At 42.9% G+C, this 17,308-nt stretch overlaps 3 protein-coding genes across 6 annotated transcripts in view; 1 reads left to right on the forward strand and 2 right to left on the reverse strand.

The window, feature by feature from the left end:
• USP13 (ubiquitin specific peptidase 13) overlaps positions 1-4,519 on the reverse strand; it is a 49,859-nt gene extending 45,340 nt beyond the window's left edge. For all 4 annotated transcript variants that reach the window (XR_011338132.1, XR_011338130.1, XR_011338131.1 and 1 more), the window contains exon 1: positions 4,354-4,519. Coding sequence is in view for 1 of the 4 variants with exons in the window: in XM_069865316.1 (XP_069721417.1) it covers positions 4,354-4,473 (120 nt within the window). In the remaining 3 variants the exon portion in view is untranslated. The remainder of the gene's footprint in view (positions 1-4,353) is intronic.
• A 1,934-nt stretch (positions 4,520-6,453) lies between these two features.
• Positions 6,454-11,382, reverse strand: NDUFB5 (NADH:ubiquinone oxidoreductase subunit B5). The gene is made up of 6 exons (XM_069864704.1): positions 11,240-11,382; positions 10,405-10,493; positions 9,455-9,521; positions 8,640-8,701; positions 7,570-7,676; positions 6,454-6,687 (listed from the first exon to the last, which is right to left on the reverse strand). The coding sequence occupies exons 1-6, from the start codon at positions 11,352-11,354 to the stop codon at positions 6,567-6,569; spliced, it is 561 nt and encodes a 186-aa protein (XP_069720805.1). The 5' UTR covers positions 11,355-11,382; the 3' UTR covers positions 6,454-6,566.
• Positions 11,383-11,439: 57 nt separating this feature from the next.
• Positions 11,440-17,160, forward strand: MRPL47 (mitochondrial ribosomal protein L47). Its single transcript, XM_069864705.1, has 7 exons — positions 11,440-11,663; positions 12,026-12,171; positions 12,751-12,811; positions 13,591-13,687; positions 14,735-14,865; positions 16,311-16,406; positions 16,850-17,160. Exons 1-7 carry the CDS (start codon positions 11,578-11,580, stop codon positions 16,965-16,967), a joined length of 735 nt encoding a protein of 244 aa, XP_069720806.1. The 5' UTR covers positions 11,440-11,577; the 3' UTR covers positions 16,968-17,160.
• The last annotated feature ends 148 nt before the right edge of the window (positions 17,161-17,308 follow it).

The following is a 17,308-nucleotide window of genomic DNA, read 5'->3' on the forward strand; positions in this document are numbered from 1 at the left end:
GATGAGGCCCTCAGAAACCTGGTCTAGTGCAAAGCGTCCCTGCCCGTGGCAGGGGGGGTGGAACCAGATGATCTATACAGTCCCTTCCAACTCAAACCATTCTATGATTCTGTGATTACTCTGGACAACAGGACAACTGAAGTTTTGTCGTCATGGATATAGCCGGAAAGGCTAGTAAGACCCAAATGTAGATCAAACTCACAGTAATACACAATGCACATACACACTAGTTGTTGTCAGCAACAAGGTTTTCCAGCAGAGTGAAGCCAAACTTTAAGCTGCTCAAACACAGCCCTGCAACCTACAGAAACAGACTGCTTGGTCCTGTGGCTGTGTCAGACTCCTGATCTGTGCTGTTGTGGTAACCAAGGCCCTTCGTGGAGAAGGCTTTAGAGCAAGCACATCCATCTACAGCATGCATAGCTTGTACACAAGCCTTTTTTTTTTCTTATACTCCAGTTTGTATCCCTTTCTGAGCAGTTGCCTCTCCCTCAGATGTGTCTCATCTAAAATGATCAGAGGTCTTCGAGACAAGGATCCCATTTAAAGGTGGAATTTCCAGCTGAGTGCTATACCTCCATATAAGTAAGAGGACAAAAATCCCCTATATAAATGGAATCCTTCTGCCTCCTGTGTTCTACTGAACAAAGTCAAGTTCATCTGCCAAAAGAGGAAGAGAGGTCACAGCAGATGAAACAGGAGAGAAGAAACCTACATCACAGTGGCACAGATATAGAAAAACAGTGACCAAGAGGGACTGTGCATCAGATCTGAATAATAAGAGGTACAGGACTTCATCATCAGTTAAACCACAGGGAAGGGGTAGGCTACCACAGCAGCTGGGCCAGTCACTACAGGGAGCGGTACTCAACAGGAGGCTGCACTTCTCTTTTGTAGGCAGCCTTCTTTCTCAATTCCCATATAAAGAACAGAATAACTAACTGGAGTAAAGCTCTCATCGGGGAAACGGAGGTTTCCTAGAAACCAACAAAAAAAAAAGACCAGGAAAGTCAAAAAAGAGCAGGAAAGTCATAAAAAGTCGTATTTTCTAATCTTATGAGACAAAGAGACTGGAAAGTGTCACTAGGGCTCTTAAGCGCATAGAACTCACCTCTTGTATCTGAAAAATTTCCTGGAAATTAACCCCAGTATGTTCTGTTGGAAACAGGCCAGATCTAAGGATGAGTTTCTCATCTGTTTGGTAGTCTTTGTAACAATACTACCCTTCTAACAAGATCATCATGCTACAGTTAATCAACATGGAAGAAATACACTGAATATCCACTTGTACCTATCCTATGCTCACATTTTGAAATCTCTCAACTAACGACTCTCCTTGTAGCACAAAGGTGCCATTGTTTTCAGATCTGTACCCAGGGAAGTTAGGTTTAAAACTCAGGGGAACGGACCAGTGAGTCAACCAGTTCTGAGAATAATCAGTGAAGCAGCCTGTAACCATCAGAACATAGCCCTTCAGTGACACTACACCGCTTAAATCCAGCCAAGAGGACCAAACTGACAGAGTGAGAAACAGGCATTCAAAAGCCAGGTCTCGCTGCCACGTTAAACTTTGTACAACTGCACATGAAACATGGAGCCACTTACACCCAGTACCTTCTCTGGCAACCCCTGACACAAACAGCTCTGGGTTTGACTATCCCACCCTTCTTGGACCGCTTCAAAAATGCTGTGGAATCTTTCTCTATAATAATAATACATTGCATCCTAATACTGAAAGGTCTGATGGGTGTTAGTGCAGTTTAGAATTCACAACACTTCCTTACAGGGAAAGTAATAATATGCAATTAGTATAACTAAAGATATCTGAGCATAGAGCTGCTGTGTGACTGGGTAAGTAACTTTAAAAGATACACACAAATACTCAGGGGGGCTGGAACCAGATGATCTTTACAGTCCCTTCAAACCCAAACCATTCTATGATTCTATGATATTTACTTCTTTTTTAAAAAAAAAAAATAAGAAGTGTAAAGCTTGAGAGACAGCCTTAAAGTGTCAAGGAAAGAAACTACTGAAATAAGATCTGGTAGAAAACTTAAAGAAAAGTGACAGAATAAAATTGTTTGCATTGAGTCAACTCAAAACAGAGATGTGCTGAAGTCAGAATTGTGACAAGGAGTGAAATGGAAAAATTAGAAGACGTGAAGAAATACCAAGAAATAAGCTTATAAGAGAAAATGCTTCCCTCCAAAAAATGTAATCTGAAGTTTTATCATGGATAATAAAATGAAGAGCATGTTTTTTAACATTGATTGTTTGCTTTACTAGTATAAGGGAAAAAAAAAAACCAAAACACAACAACCTGTTGGTTGACAGGGCAGAGAACAGACAGCGCAATAGGAAGAGGCTGGGTTAGCTTATACATAGCTAACCTAAGAAAATAAGTCACTAAATCAACCTAATACAAAGCATACAGAGATAAACATCTCTCTTTAGACCAAGCAGCAACTTGCCTGTATCCTTTCACTTTCCATCTCAATGAAAGACTGTAAAAACAAAGCTTTGCTAGCTTCAATTTGTATATGACAGTGTTTTGCCCAACATTTGTCCTTTAAAATCATCACCCTAGAAACAATATCCAAGTATCTGTCAGATTATATGGGAATAAAAAGTAAAAATCTGAGACAAGTCTTTTGCCCAGCTAGGCAAAGGGGTGGTATGGGCTGAAAAGCTATGGAAAAAAATAGAAACAGAGACCAGTTTTATTTCTACTAGTACTGCATAGGTTCAGTCAAGCCATCTGCCCAGTGAATGCCTATGATACAATTTAAACAAAATCTTTAACAAAGGGCAACATTTTCCAAAATTTGAAATTTCTTCCCAATAAAGTCAAAAGGATGAAACATTTTGGAAAGAAAACTACACATGGTGATTCCAACTGCTTTTGACACTTTTACAAATAGTTTCTGTTCAGTTAATTTAAGTTTTGCTTGAAAGTATTGTTTCATTCAAGCATATTCTTTTGCTGTAACAACTTCAGCTAGAGGGTTGATGGGAGGGATGGTGTTTGGTTGGTTTTAATTTGTAGCGTATCCCTTCTTAGGGGTTAACAGAAACTTTTTTATAAACCATAAGCGTGAAAGTATTACTAAAAACATCAACCACACGTTGTTTCAAACAGAAATTTGAAGGGAAGATTGTGGTAAGCTGGTTTTCCCCCCAAAATCCCTTATTAAGTATATAACGCAATTAGCACCTCTGCTGCAGAATCTGATTTGGCAGTTTTAATCAGACCGCCTCCCAGTACAGTCAGGGCTGCTGGGTGACACTTGAGATCTGAAGAGTGCGGGTAAAAATAACCTCTGTTCAACAAGACATGATGAACAACAGACAGCTGAGTCACCTTTAAAGCCAATTCTGATTTTCTGTATTAGAAGGAATTATTAAAGACAGGGGAAGAAAGGATTCAAAAATCTGCCCTAAACATAAATTTCATTGAATATTCTGTAATGTAAACCCTGACCTTCCTTTGGGCTGCTGGCATTGCCTTTAACATCAATAAATAGTGCTCAGTCATCTCTGGGAAGTCTTGGTTTCATGTAGAGAAGCAACTTTTAATAGAATTTCTGCTCCTGTTAAAAAGCATAATTTGGAAGCACCTGTTTCTTAGAAAGCATCAACCGTTACTATTTAGGAAGCCTTCCAGTACTATCAGCGAAGTTAAAAACTAGTTAGGCCCCGCAGAACACACAATCTGTGGAGCTTGCAGATGTTCTGCAAGACAGCTGTACTGCCCTGGGGAGTTTACTGCACCTCAAACATTGATTTAACAGCAAACTAAAGGAGCTGGAGGGGAAATACGAGTCCATTGAAGTCCAGGAACAGAACTGAAACCCTGGCAGAGAAAGCGTTTCAGGAGGACTTTCACCGGTAGCCTTTACTTCCCAAGCTTTCTCTGAAGATGTTAAACAGCGAGCACCGAGACAGCAGGAACGCAAAACGAGTGGCATCCCCTGGGCAAAATACACAGACTCCCGCAGCTCCCGCCTCCTTCTCGCTCCCTCGGCGTGGAAACAGAAACCTGGGGAGCCAGAGCCCTTCTCCCATGGGGCAGGAGCGTCTCCCAAAGCTCCTCGGATCTGGGGGAGCCAGAGCCCTTCTCGCAGGGGGCAGGAGCCTCTCCCAAAGCCCCGTGGATGTGGGGGAGCCAGAGCCCTTCTCCCAGGGGGCAGGAGTATCTCCCTGTCTCACCGGGAACCCGCGGCTGATGGCGGCGGGGTGGGATGCGATGGGATGTGGTGGGATGGGATGGGGGGCGGGGGGGGGGATGCTGAAGGCTCGGGGGGCAGGGGGTGCGGGGGTGCCGGCGGGGAGCGGCGGCGGCGCGGCACTCACGGGCGAGTCGTAGGAGAAGGCGCACTCCGCCTTGTAGACGCGGTCCCCCGACTTGGGCACGCGGATGGTGGGCATGTAGGGGACGAGCAGCTCGCCCAGGTCGCCCCCGGCCCGCTGCATGCTCGCTCCCCGCGGCCGAGCACAGGGCGACGGGGCAGCCGGGGCCCACGGGAGGGAGAAGGGGGAGGAGGAGGGGGAGGAGAGGGGAGGGAAGATGCTATTTTTAATCCAATGGCAGCGGGAGCGGCACCAGCTGCGGCGGCGGCGCTGGGGGTCCCGGCGAGGGCGGGGATGGTGCCCGCGGCTCCTCTCTCAAGGGGCGGCACCGTTACCTTAAAATGACCTCTTTTATTTGGCCGTCGGCTGTGTTTTTGTGGTTTTCGGTCGGGAAGGGTGCTCTCAGGCGGAGGAGGAATGGAGTGAAGTGACTCTGTGTGAAAAATATTGAAAAATTCTTTCTTTCCCCCAAGCAATTTCTGATAACTATTGCATGTGCCTGACGGCTTGACACGGAATTGTAGAATCAAAAGGTCGGAAAAGACCGGAGAGATAATCGTCTCCAACCACACTGCCTACTACTAAATCGTGTCCCCAAGCACCTCATCTACCTGCTTTTTAAACACCTCCAGGGATGGCGACTCAACCACCTCCCAGGGCAGCTTCTGCCAGTGTCCGAGAATCCCTTCCATTATTAACGAAATAACTGACCCATTTAAAATGCAGACGTGTCATGCAGATGAATAGCCTTCCACCTATAGTTCACATTATATCCAAGGATTTCTCAATCACTTCCAAGCAGGTGATGTGACCATCACTAGAACCACCTCTTACCTCAAAAAATTCAGTTTCAAAAGGTGGTTCTAGTAAAATCTCAATTAACAACAGAATTGAAAAAGAGTTTGTATCCAGCTATGAAGAAACGGAGTGAGCACACCAGGGCAGTCTGTTTGCAGCAGTTTTTCTAGCAAAAAAAAAATCAACTGTTGGGAACACCGTGAAATACCGAGAACAGAATACAATGTCAATGGAACGGCCTTAGACTTAATCAAGAACAGACATTACATCAAAGACTCGTGAGCATCGTTGGGTGCTGGATAAAAAACACAAATTAATAGAGGTTCACTAGGCAGATTTATTTTGCCCGAAGAGGCTTTGTGCTTTTTTTAAATGGCTTCTCTTATGATTAACTCAGCCTTTATAAACAATGAGAACCACAAGATGAGATGGAAGCCGTCTAACCTGAAAGATGGACTCAAACAAAAAGGACAAGTTAAAGCACTGATACAAAATCAGTCGGAGCCTTTCTTATGTTTGGCAGTGCTAGGAAAACAGCAAGCGAGGCAGTCTGCTTAAAATAGGCTGTGCAACATTGCTTAACGTAAAGAGATAAATGTATGTGTTTTAAAAGTTTGAAACCACAAGATGATCAGGTTTATTAAAGAACTTGGGCTTATTTCCTTAAATAAAAGTGGTAATGTTGGCTATGGACAGATAGTTTAGGGTCATAAACTGTAGGAGGCACTTTCCATCACTCTCTTGGGGGACTTAAAAACGGGGGCGGGGTACCATGACCGGTAGATCCTGAGGAAGCGCATCCCTCTAGTGGCAAAGGACTGCCACAGAGAGCACTCTCTGCATTCCACTTGTCAGCAGTGGTTTAGAATAACTACATGGTCCTGAAACCGCATGGCAAGTCTGTGTGGGTGCCCTCAGGTGCGACTTGCCTTATTCACCTTACATACTTCTTAAGTTGCTCTTGGTTAATTACAGTTGGATAGTACATTGATGTTTTATATGTATATATTGACTTTTGTTTAGCACTTGACTATTTTATATAAACTCTTTTGGTTTGCTTTTTTAATTCTAGTTCACCCTGGAAAAAACAGCCTTTCATCAACAGTGTTAAATATTAGAAATCATGCAATGAATATTGCCAGCTTGTTTCACATGTATTAGGTCACAAAGCCATTCTACACTGATGCTCTGGAGAAAATGAGTAATTGTCACCAGCTGACATTAGGCATTTTCTCTGATTATCAATCTGAACAGTTATACGAGCTTAACTGCCACAGTTTCTTTAAAATTATCAGAATCAACACAAACATTGTTTATTTTTATTCATTCCTGCCAGTGAGCAGCAGGATTTATATTACATAGCTCAGTCACAATTTGTCAGTATGCATTTAAGACCATGCATACTGTCTTAAAATTTTTTAATTGTCAGGTGTGGATTTCATAGAATTGTCAACAAGATTTTTATCAGGTGTTTCATAATGATACCAAGGTCCATCTCCCCTGTGTCTCATCAGTCTGCGTGCCTCCAACTCCATCAGCCTGAAAAACAAAGGAGCAACAGACACACTCAACATGAAGTTTATCAGTTTTGATCATACATGTATCGGTGTTTAACATCAGAATATACTGAAAACAGCAATGAGGTTAGCGTTTATGGTTTATAAATATTACTGAAACATAGGCAATAACAAAATATGAAGGGTTCAACTAAAACATGAACTATTACATCCTTCTACTTCAATTTTTTTTTTCAGCAAGTCATCTCACAAAACAGTAATAAAAATACTTGTGGGAGTTTTGTCAGAGGTTCTTGCTTACCAAGGGGTTAGACAGTTTTGTCACACCTTTCAAATAAAAACAAACAGGAGCAAGGAAATCAGAAGGAAATGTGACGGTAGAAGGAGCTATGCTGTCTTGGTCCCAATAGCAACAATTCGTGGAACTCAGACTCTCTTCCACCACCACAGTTAACACTAAGCAAATGTAGAATAAGCTTAACGCAACAATGCCACTGCTGCCCACAAGATTTTCAGCAGCAACAAGGAACGTGACCAGTCCTGAAAACTGTCATTCAGCTGCTCAGTTAAGCTATAAGCATTAGCATAGGCAAAAAGCTATTCATTTCCTGACTCAGGAAAACACAGCTACACCTTTATAATACAAACTGTTTTGAAGAGACACTGTTATTTTTCAAAACTGCCCATGGATCATTCACCTTCTGGTAATATCAATACTGAGAAGGCAAGGACTAGAAATACTGTAACTTTCGCCTTGGCACCAGCCAGTGTAGCAAGCACTCAGGGTCAAGTGATACATGAATAAGGATTCTATGTCAGCATCCAACAGAACACGTTAACCAAAACAGAACAGTCAACTAGAGTATGCATTGGAATTTTAAAACACTTCAACTACGTAACATACCTCAGTTCAGCTTTCTTCGCTTCAGCATCAAGCAAAGCCATCTCTTTCTCATACTCCTTTTCAGGGGGGTCAAGGAGGTAACGAGCTATCCAGCGACTTATAGGGTGCTAGAAAATACAAAGGCAGAGATTATTCATGCAATTTCCAAGTAGAAATGTCATCATAACTAAATGGTACTTCATGTTTTCAGTCCTGAAAACATGTCATCAACACTGCCATTCAAACTGTAATTGTGACATTGAAAATGTTTTGTAAGGTCAGAACCCTAAAAAGCTGTATTTATTTTTGCCATTTTTCATGCCAAAATAACCTGGAGATGATTATTCTGTAGCCAATTTCAAAGTTAATGGAAGATGTGATTTATCTTTTTTCTGTTGAAGTAAAGTTCCTTCAAAGTAAAGTAAAGTTCCTTGCAAGTGTAATCACAGAAAGGGACTCCAAGCCTCTTACTGTCATCAGTTACATTTTAAAGTTTTGCTTCCACATAGAAGTCATATAAGTAGGAACAAAATTCTAAACGAGTTGAAACAGTCATCATAGTATTGAATTCAAGAAAGAAGCCAGGGACTGATTTTAAGAAAATACAATGAAATTAAATTTTCAATTCAAATATAAAAGCATGCAAGATGTTGGACCTCAAAACATCACTAGCAAACAATACAAAAGCAAGTAATGTCACTTTAAACTCTAGTATCTTAAGATGTCGCAGTTCCAGAGCAAGAAACAAAGGCAAAAACTGTTAAGAATAAAGAGAACAGAAGACTGCTATTATTGGTTAGGAATGTTATAAAAGAATTCTCAGCATACAGATTCAGCAGTTTACATGCATAAAGTTAGACATCATTTCCATCTACTTGTATCAATAAACATTTCCTGCAACAACACACATGTTCCTTTAAGTTGAAAAAAGCAAGCTTACTAAAATCACAATTGCATAATTTGAGCCTCACTACACTGGTAGCCAGTGGCAGGGATATAGCCCCTCCCCAGTATCATTCCCCACACGTTTTACTCCTGAAACTAGTATTGAGAGGAAGGCTGTCTATAACATGCTAACCTTTCATACTCACTTTGTAGTATTCCCAGTAGTCTGGTATATAACCTTCAGGAATCTCTGCAAGTTCAGCCTCACCTGAAAAGGAAAGACGGGGAGGAACAATTAATTCAAGTATTTTTATTTGGTCTTTAGTACCTTATATTCTGGCTTTCATATAAATGAGAAAGTTTTTCACATTGTTTCACATTTAATCCCTCAATATGAGCTCTTGTCAGAAAATTTAGACTTATAATTTTTCCAAGCACCTCACCCTGCTCCTAGATTTCAAGGCACACAACAAAAGGGTGAAATTAGGAGGTATACAGAAAAATAACTAAAATCAAGTCCACAGAAATGTTCTTTAAAGTATATAGGCTGAAAGCACAGACCTTACCTGTTTTCTCTATTAAATGAGTTCCGTATTATTACAGTAGTACATTTAAAATAATTATTGCCAAGCAGAATGTTTGCTTTTTTGCTAGATAAAAAGTTACAGTCGCGGTGTATGCAGCCTTCTTAGCACAGTATGTAAACCAAGAGAATACAGACTCACTTTAATACAGAGGAACTGGTTGCTGAACCTCACTGATGTTTTGAAAAACTGTCAGAAGCTGGAATTTTTCCATTTAAAAAAACATGGAAAGCTTATAAAAAAATTCGACAACTACAGAAAAAGAAAAATACTTTTAACATCATCTGTGTACTTACAAAACATTACCATAACTGTTAGGCCTGTATCACGGTCTTCCAAAGAGCAAGCCTTAAAAGATCTCTCTTTTCTATCCAGCATGCTTAGTTGCCATTTAAGAATTTTGACTGTACTTCAGTTAGTCATGACAGAGCACTCACCAATAAAGATGTTGACGTATGTTATGAACAGTGCCACTGGTATGCCTGTCAGAAATACATAGAATCTCTGTATAGGGGATAAAAAGTAAAAGAAGGTATGGGAAACTGACAAAATTTAAATGAAGTTAATCTGAGAATGATTAACAGTCAATAATTCTAGAATTTACATTCATAGGTTAGACAGGAATATTATATATACGCATACGGCTGCTTAAAATGAGTTAATCAACTACAATACAGAATCAGGGATGCTGTGCTAGTCCCTGAGCCTATTTAGCTCAGCTGTCAATCTCCTGGAGCAGTCAGTCTCTGCAGAAGCAGACAGTAATGCTTTCCCTGAGCGCTTGTCTCAGCATCTCATGATGACCGGCTTCAGCATTTCACTGTAATGGGACACTAACACCAATCCAATATCCTCCCAACATAAATACAGCCACTGCTGGCTTTGATAACTGTGGAGGACAGATAAAGGAAGCCTGATCACACGAACAGAATTGCATCAGCTTTGCCATTAACCATAATAGGCTTTACCTGAAGCCTAGCTTTTTAGAGGTCAAACTCAGGTTAGGCTTCCTAAGTCTAAATCTCTGGTGCTGGTGGTGTAAGTAACTGAAGGCAAACCCTGCAGAAGAGTAACCTAACGGAAAGCACGTGTAGGTTTTGTGTATATGAACACAGATTCATACATTAAAAATAGTACTACAGCATTAATTTAAGCACCCATCACAATCTTTGCTGTTTAGCTGATCTTGCATCTTTTTACTTCATTGGGTCCTGATATTCCAACATGTGACAGAAAAGTCTTGAGGACGAGAACTGGAAATTCTTATTTATGTGAACAGTGCCAATCACATTTCAGGTGCTGTCACACAACCAACAAAGAAAATCGTATTTACAACATTCGTAAGGGATGTGTTACACTGAATGCAACAACTTTGTTTTTAACTCACCAACAAGTTCAGAAACCGACTATCATAAAAACTTGTTGCCTTGATAATAAACATTCTCTTCCCATGGCCGCTACTGTGCCGTACAGGAGCTGAAAATCGAACCAAAGGATTATGCTGTTATTATAGCGACCTTCCACTGCCTGAAGGGGGCCTGCAAGAGAGCTGGGGAGGGACTGTTTACAAAGGCTTGTAGTGATAGGACTAGGGGGAATGGGTATAAACGGGAGAGGGGTGCATTTAGACTAGACATAAGGAAGAATTCGTTCACCGTTAGAGCGGTGAGGCCCTGGCACAGGTTGCCCAGAGAAGCCGTGGCTGCCTCATCCCTGAGGTGTTCAAGGACAGGTTGGATGGGGCCTTGGGCAGCCTGATCCAGTGGGAGGTGTCCCTGCCCGTGGCAGGGGGTAGGAACTAGATGACCTTTGAGGTCTCTTACAACCCAAACGATTCTATGTTTTTCTCTCCCCTTGGCGACTGTGCCAGGACAAGGTCGACACCGCACGCGGGGAGAAAAGCAGCCCCGAGCAGCGGCCGAGCAGCCACGAGCTGCTTTGCTGAGGACACCGGCGCTGCCGCCTGAACCCCTTTCCCATTTCGCTAGCACGTGCCTTTTTACTCCTTATTTTCGACACGGATCTATTTCTGCGGGTCCCAGCGAGCGAGTCGGGGCCGCTGCGCAGGTGGCTGAGCGGCAGCGACCCGCACCAGGCCTGACCCCCCACGGCCGCCCCCGCCGCGCCTCCCACAGCCCGGACAGCGCCGTCGGGGCCGCCCCGCTCCGCTCCCCAAGGTCACCCGGCCCCCGCCGCCCCCGCTCCCGCCGCGGAGGCCCTACCGAGGGCGCCAGGGAGGCGGGCGGCCCCCGCGAGCCGGGGGAGGGCAGCGCAGCCCGCCGCCCGCCGGGCCCCGCAGGCCGCGGCCGCGCGCAGCAGCAGGCTCATGGCCGCCATGGCTGGAACCGGCACGGGGGCGTGGCGCGCGGCGCCGTTCTCAGCGGGCGGGGTGAAGTTAGGCGGCCACCATCTTGGAATGGGGCAGGGCCTTCCGGCGCCCTCGCGGGACGGCGTGCGCGAGGCGTCGCTCTCCGCGGGCGGGGTGAAGCTAGGCGGACGCCATCTTGGCAAAGGGCAGCCCCTCCTTCCGGCGCCCTCGCGGGACACGGCGGGAGGGGCCATGGCGGCCGCCGCGGCGATGGCGGCGCTGGGCCGGGGCCTGAGGGGCGCGCTGCGGCTGGGCTCGGCGGCTGCCGGCCTCCCCGGGTGGGCACCGGGCACCCCGCGTACCCTCCCCCGTCTCCCCGCTGTCTCCCCCGTCCCCGCTGTCCGCCGTGCATGTGCTGCTGGGGCCGGGCAGGGCAGGCGGGGTTGGCCTGCGCTGTACCGCAAACTCGCCCTTGCTTTTAATTTCCACGTTGCTCTTTATCCTGGAATGTAGAGAAACTATATGGGTGAGAAGGGTTAGAGGGCAGAGCAGCACTAAGGTGGCAACTGACATCCTTTCCTCAGGCTGTGGTATTCACCTGTCTGTGGGACACACACCTTCACAGATGGAGGAAACAGCCTCATTTAGCTGAGTATTTTTTTTCTTACTATATATAGTTTACCTTCTAATTTTTATGTAGATCGATGCCGAGTCTGTGCCATAAGGGCCTAGCACAAGTCGAGCCCCTCCGTCCATTGAGGCTTCTGCACACTACGTTGTGTCGGAAGGGTCTGGAGGAATTTTTTGATGATCCACAAAACTGGGGAGAAAAAACAGTCAAGTCTGGTGAGTTGTATTTAGTATTTCTGACAGTTTTCTTTGAGGCACTTGTGCTCAGCTGAAATCTGACCTTTTGAATTATAGGTACTATTCATAGCTATGTGAAACGTTTTTTATATGTATATATGTAAGTATATATTTATGCTTCTTTACGCCTGATAATTTTACTTTTTCTGTGTGCATTCTGTGTTTATAAAAGTAAGTAGCTATTATGCAGCAAAATATTTTGCTGCAAGTCCTCTGCCTTGCTCTCAAGAGTGTATCGTAGAAGAGATGTTCTTTGATGAAATGTACAGTACCATGGAAGAAAAATACTTTCATGTCAAGCTTCATTATAGAGCTTTCTGTGTTCCCAGCTTTTTACAAACACACACTACACATCATTGCCTTTTTTATGTATTTTTATATTCAAAACGAAGCTGAATATCCACAAGGTGGCTTTCCAAGAGGTAGGATTTTTTAAAAAGCGATCCTTGTTCTGTTGAGTCAGGTGAGCCTGCTCATAGGAGCACTGTTTTTTTCAGAATAAGATAACTTTATTCCATAAAATTGATTTTTTTAAAAAAAACTTTATTTCTTTTACAGGGGATGCATGGAATATAAAGCAGCTAAGGGGCAAGAGCAGTGAAGACTTGCACAAACTTTGGTAAGTAAGTTTTAGTGGAGCAGCTTCTCTTCTTTCAAAGCAGCTCTGCATATTTTATTAAAATGCAGGTAGTGCATCCAGTTCTGCGTGCCTAAGCCTGCTTGGGGCTTGGAGCAGCCTCTGGCCTTGTTCAGAATATGGAAGCTGTACTGCAGGTGGTTGTGTAGCAGTTGCATCCAGTACAAAGTGTTCAGGTTTGGTACGAGGAGGCTGAGTTGAGCCCTTGGGGGGTTGTTCAAGCTGCAGGACAGGCCTGTTTCTAGGGGATCTCTGGTGGGGCTAATCACTAAATCAGATCAGGTTGCTCAGGGCTGCTTCCACTCAGGTTTTGAAAGTGTCTAAGGCAGGAGATTGCATCGCTACTCTAGGCAACCTGTGCTAGAGCTAAACTCATACGTAATTATAGAGAATAGGTTTTTTCCTTCCTGTCTCTTGTCCTTTTGCTGTGCAAGTGTAATAAGAGTCTGGCTCTGTTTTTGTCAGGTACTAGAAGGCTACAGTGTTACCCTCGTCCCTTCTTGTCCCACTTTATTCCACGTTAGGTAAATCCATCTCCCTCAGGCTCTCCTTGTGTGTCCCGGTACACCAGCCCTCCCCTTCCTGCCTCTGCCGGGCTCCCTCCAGCTGGGCAGTGTCATTGTGCTTCTTGATGGGAAACTGCCAGGTGGAGGATGTGGGATTATAGGTGGAACAACTGTGCTCTATCCAGCAGGGGGGTGAGTCAGTAATTGCCAATGCATCTAGACTTTCTTTTTTAAGTCCTGTGCTTTCTGATCTAGGTATGTCCTACTGAAGGAAAAAAATATGCTTTTAACTTTAGAGCAAGAATCAAAACGACAACTCAGGCCCATGCCAAGTCCAGAACGATTAGAAAAGGTAACTTTTTCATACAAGCTTACAACTTGTAAATAAAATGACTGAATGAAAGGTGAAGTATCTGTAAGCTGGTTAAAGACCACTTTTTAAATTATTTCCCTGCTTTTAGCATAAGCACAAACATTATGCTCAAGCAACACGTTTGGAAAGGCCTTTCTATTTGTTATGTAATGTTCAGAAATATTTTGCCATCTTCATGCCTTGAAACTGCACTAGAGCATTCCTAGAAAGTCCTAGTAAACCCTTCACAAATTTGTTTTCTCTTAGTTGTTGTCTACTTCTTTCCTGACATTGTCTTCTCCAAGCTTGTGTCCTTTGGTTCTTCCCTGTCCTCCCTTTTGTCACCCCCTGCTTCTTTTGCATTGTCAATGGCCTTTTTGGTTTTGGCTGAAGCCCAAGAGAAATAGAAGACCTGCACCAGTGATAACTGTGATCCCACTGGGACAAAAAAAAGCAATCTGTTTATTAAAGTGAGCTGTAGCAGCATCTGAGAGCTTTAACATGGTGCCATACATAACACCTTATAGTAATATCAGACAGACCTGGCTAAAACCCTTCAACTCAAATGTCAGTTTGGTCGAGGTGGCTTTGTAATCAGTGACAAGGCATTACTGAGGCTGTGACAAGACTCCAAAGCGAAAACTAGAATAATAAATGGCCAGTACAAACCAGCCTTCAGAAATACATACAGCATATCTTCTGTTTGCTTCTCCTGCTTCTTTCCTGCCTCTGCCTCAGTTTTCTATACTTCTAGCATCAGCATTAGATTAACTTTATGTATTAGCCAGCAAGTCTTAATGGAATATCAGACCGTCAGTTATTTCCTGTCTATTCTATTTGTAAGTTAGGCTTTTAAGCACCTATTCTGTCCTGTTCTGTTACCTGGGGCCAATTCAGCTGTTTCATTCAGTCCACAACTGAGATTACTCATGATGGAACCCCTAATGTGTTTTACCTTTGCTTTCCTTTTAAATTCTATCTGAGATTTTTTAAAATTGTCAGCATTGTGTCTTGTTGGCCCACCCTGAAACTGTTTCCTATTTCCAGGTAGAAAAGTCTATGAAAAATATAGACTTAGTTGTCCGAGAAAGAGAAACTGCTTTGAGGCTTTTACAGACTGGCCATGAAAAACCAGTACCTGGCGAGTGGAGACACGACTTCCTGGGCCGGACATACTGGTATGGAAAAGAGAACTTTTTTTTCATATGTGTGAATTTTTTCTCGTTGTACATCTTTTTACCAGAAAATTCTTACCTAATCCAGAAAGGATGCCTACACTGTACAGAAAGGAACATGTTTTCTGGTCAGCATTCAGCTGCTTCTTGAATTTTGTTTTGGTGGTGGTGTTTGTTTTGTTTTTTTTTAATGTGGTTATAACTGTTGCTAAATAATTCAATTACAAATTCTACCATTAATTACAACAAAATTAGTTTCCTGTAACTGATATGACTTCTGTATGCGGAGGATGCCTGTTACTATCACTGCTCTGTAATGCAGGAATGATGCAGGCAGTACTGTTCAAGTTGAACTGTCTAACTTCCCCAGTTATAATGCAAAATCCACAGTCCCTTGGTGTCCCTTAAGGTGTTCCTTAAGTACTGCATGAGACCCCCTAAACATGCATTGGAGTTCCCTACTAGTCCTGGCAGACTAAATTCTAATTAAATTTAGTTTAATTAGAAGTTTCTGTGTTTAGAATTATTTATTGTCCAGATAATTTCAGTAACCTATTATGCCAGGTGATGACGCTGAAGGCTCAGACAGGACCTGCTGTTTCATTAACCAGTATTTTAGCCTCATCATATTGGCGTTCAAAGCACTAATTGCAGCATTCAGCTCTGCAGTAAAAGTGTAGGTAACAGAAGGGCACACGTGATAATAATGGGGAATTTTCAGTGAATTCATTTGTTTACCCATTAATGTAAACCTAGTGGTTAGTGCATTTAGTACCTTGCTCTAGGGATAAGGATTCTGTGTATCCCTTTCTGTTTGGAAACATTGTCCACAAAGAAGGCTATGCCCACGTGTTTGGAAGCCCAGTCCCCAGCTGCAGCTGGGGAAGTGGCAGACAACATGAAATGGCCTGAGCCCTGCAGAAACTCTACCGTATGCAGAGTAGCAGGTCTGACACAATCAGGATGTGTGGAAGCTGTAGCAAGTGCACAGTCATCTGTGCAGCCCATATGTGAGAGAAACCCCAAACAATAAGAGTCTACATGTAGGGTTAAAGGCTTATGTTCAGGCAGATTTGCACTTGACGTGACCCTCCCAACACCAGCATTTACAAGAAAATTGTAGAAATAAAATTCTTCACAGTTAGTTCACATGAGCTTTTCAAAGTTTTCTCATGAAGGAGTGAACATACTTAGAATCGTTATCTATATTAGGCCCTCTCTTTAGACATCTAGTTTGTAAAGCAAGACTACTTCCTACAAAAAGATGCTAGTGACATAGGAGACAGTTAAAAATGAGGCCAGCAACTAAGCTAAAGTAAATACTCGCATATAGATTTTGCAGTCTACTGGTCAGACCCCTTTATCACCCGACTGTAACCACATGTAACCGGTAACATCCAAGAATGAAGACAATGTATATGAACTGTAATCACTTCTATGTTGAACAGGTACACTTACAAGGAATGGCCAATACCATGGTACTTGAACAAAAAGTACAAAAAGAGGAGATTCTATTACTTACCTCATGTGAATCACTTCATCAGGTAAAAAGATTTTGTTTTGACATTGAAAGTTATTTTCCAATCCATTCCTGAGTCCTCCTTATCCCACTTTGCAAGGAAAAAATAGTAATAATCTTGTTTTTACAGCTAGTAGACTGAAAATAAGGCTTTAAAAAATTTACAGCTTGCTCTGTTTCCTTTTTTGCTGTTCTCATCTTAGTTATTAAGAGACTTGCTGTTTGTGAAGTTGCACTGTAAAAGTTACATGCAGAGTACCCGAGATCCTCCCAGAGGCTGAATTTCTGTAAATTTCAAAAGCAGAAGGAAAAAAAGAAAATAGTTTGCTTTGCAGGCATTTTCGCTGATCAAAAGCAAGTTAATACCAAAGTTGTTAATCAGCGGGAGCCTCTATTGGATTAGGAGGCTATATTTATTAAGGTGATTATAAGTTACCTAGAAATTGACCACAATGACTTTTATTTCAGACTCAGACTTGAAAAATCCCTATGTAGAAGGGTAAGGCGGCGAAACCTAGAGAGGAAGAGGCAGAAGGTCTTGAAACGGAAGTTCCCTCACCTTGCTGTAAAATCTCAGAGCCAATAACATGCTGGAAGAGAACTGCAAGCAGTTGGTCGGGTATCTTTGTGACTGGATCACCAAACAAGTTCTGAAACCAGCCAGCAACTCGACTGAGCATTCCTGAGAGTATCTGTATGTTTGGGGTTTTTTTTAAATCCAATATTTGACCTGAATTAAACTTGTGTTTTGGAATTAAAAAGCAGCTTTGGGGTATAACTCAAATTAATCCTAACAGTTGTTTCTAGAAACATTTGAAAAATGACATGTTAAGTAGTTGTTATAAAAGCAAGACATACATCAGTCACACTGAAACGCAGCAACTGCCTGCCTGGTGAAGTATAAAGTCTAGGGTTAATTTTTAGCTG

This window comes from Phaenicophaeus curvirostris, chromosome 10 (genome assembly GCF_032191515.1).
Source record: "Phaenicophaeus curvirostris isolate KB17595 chromosome 10, BPBGC_Pcur_1.0, whole genome shotgun sequence".
NCBI classification, from domain to species: Eukaryota; Metazoa; Chordata; class Aves; order Cuculiformes; family Cuculidae; genus Phaenicophaeus; species Phaenicophaeus curvirostris.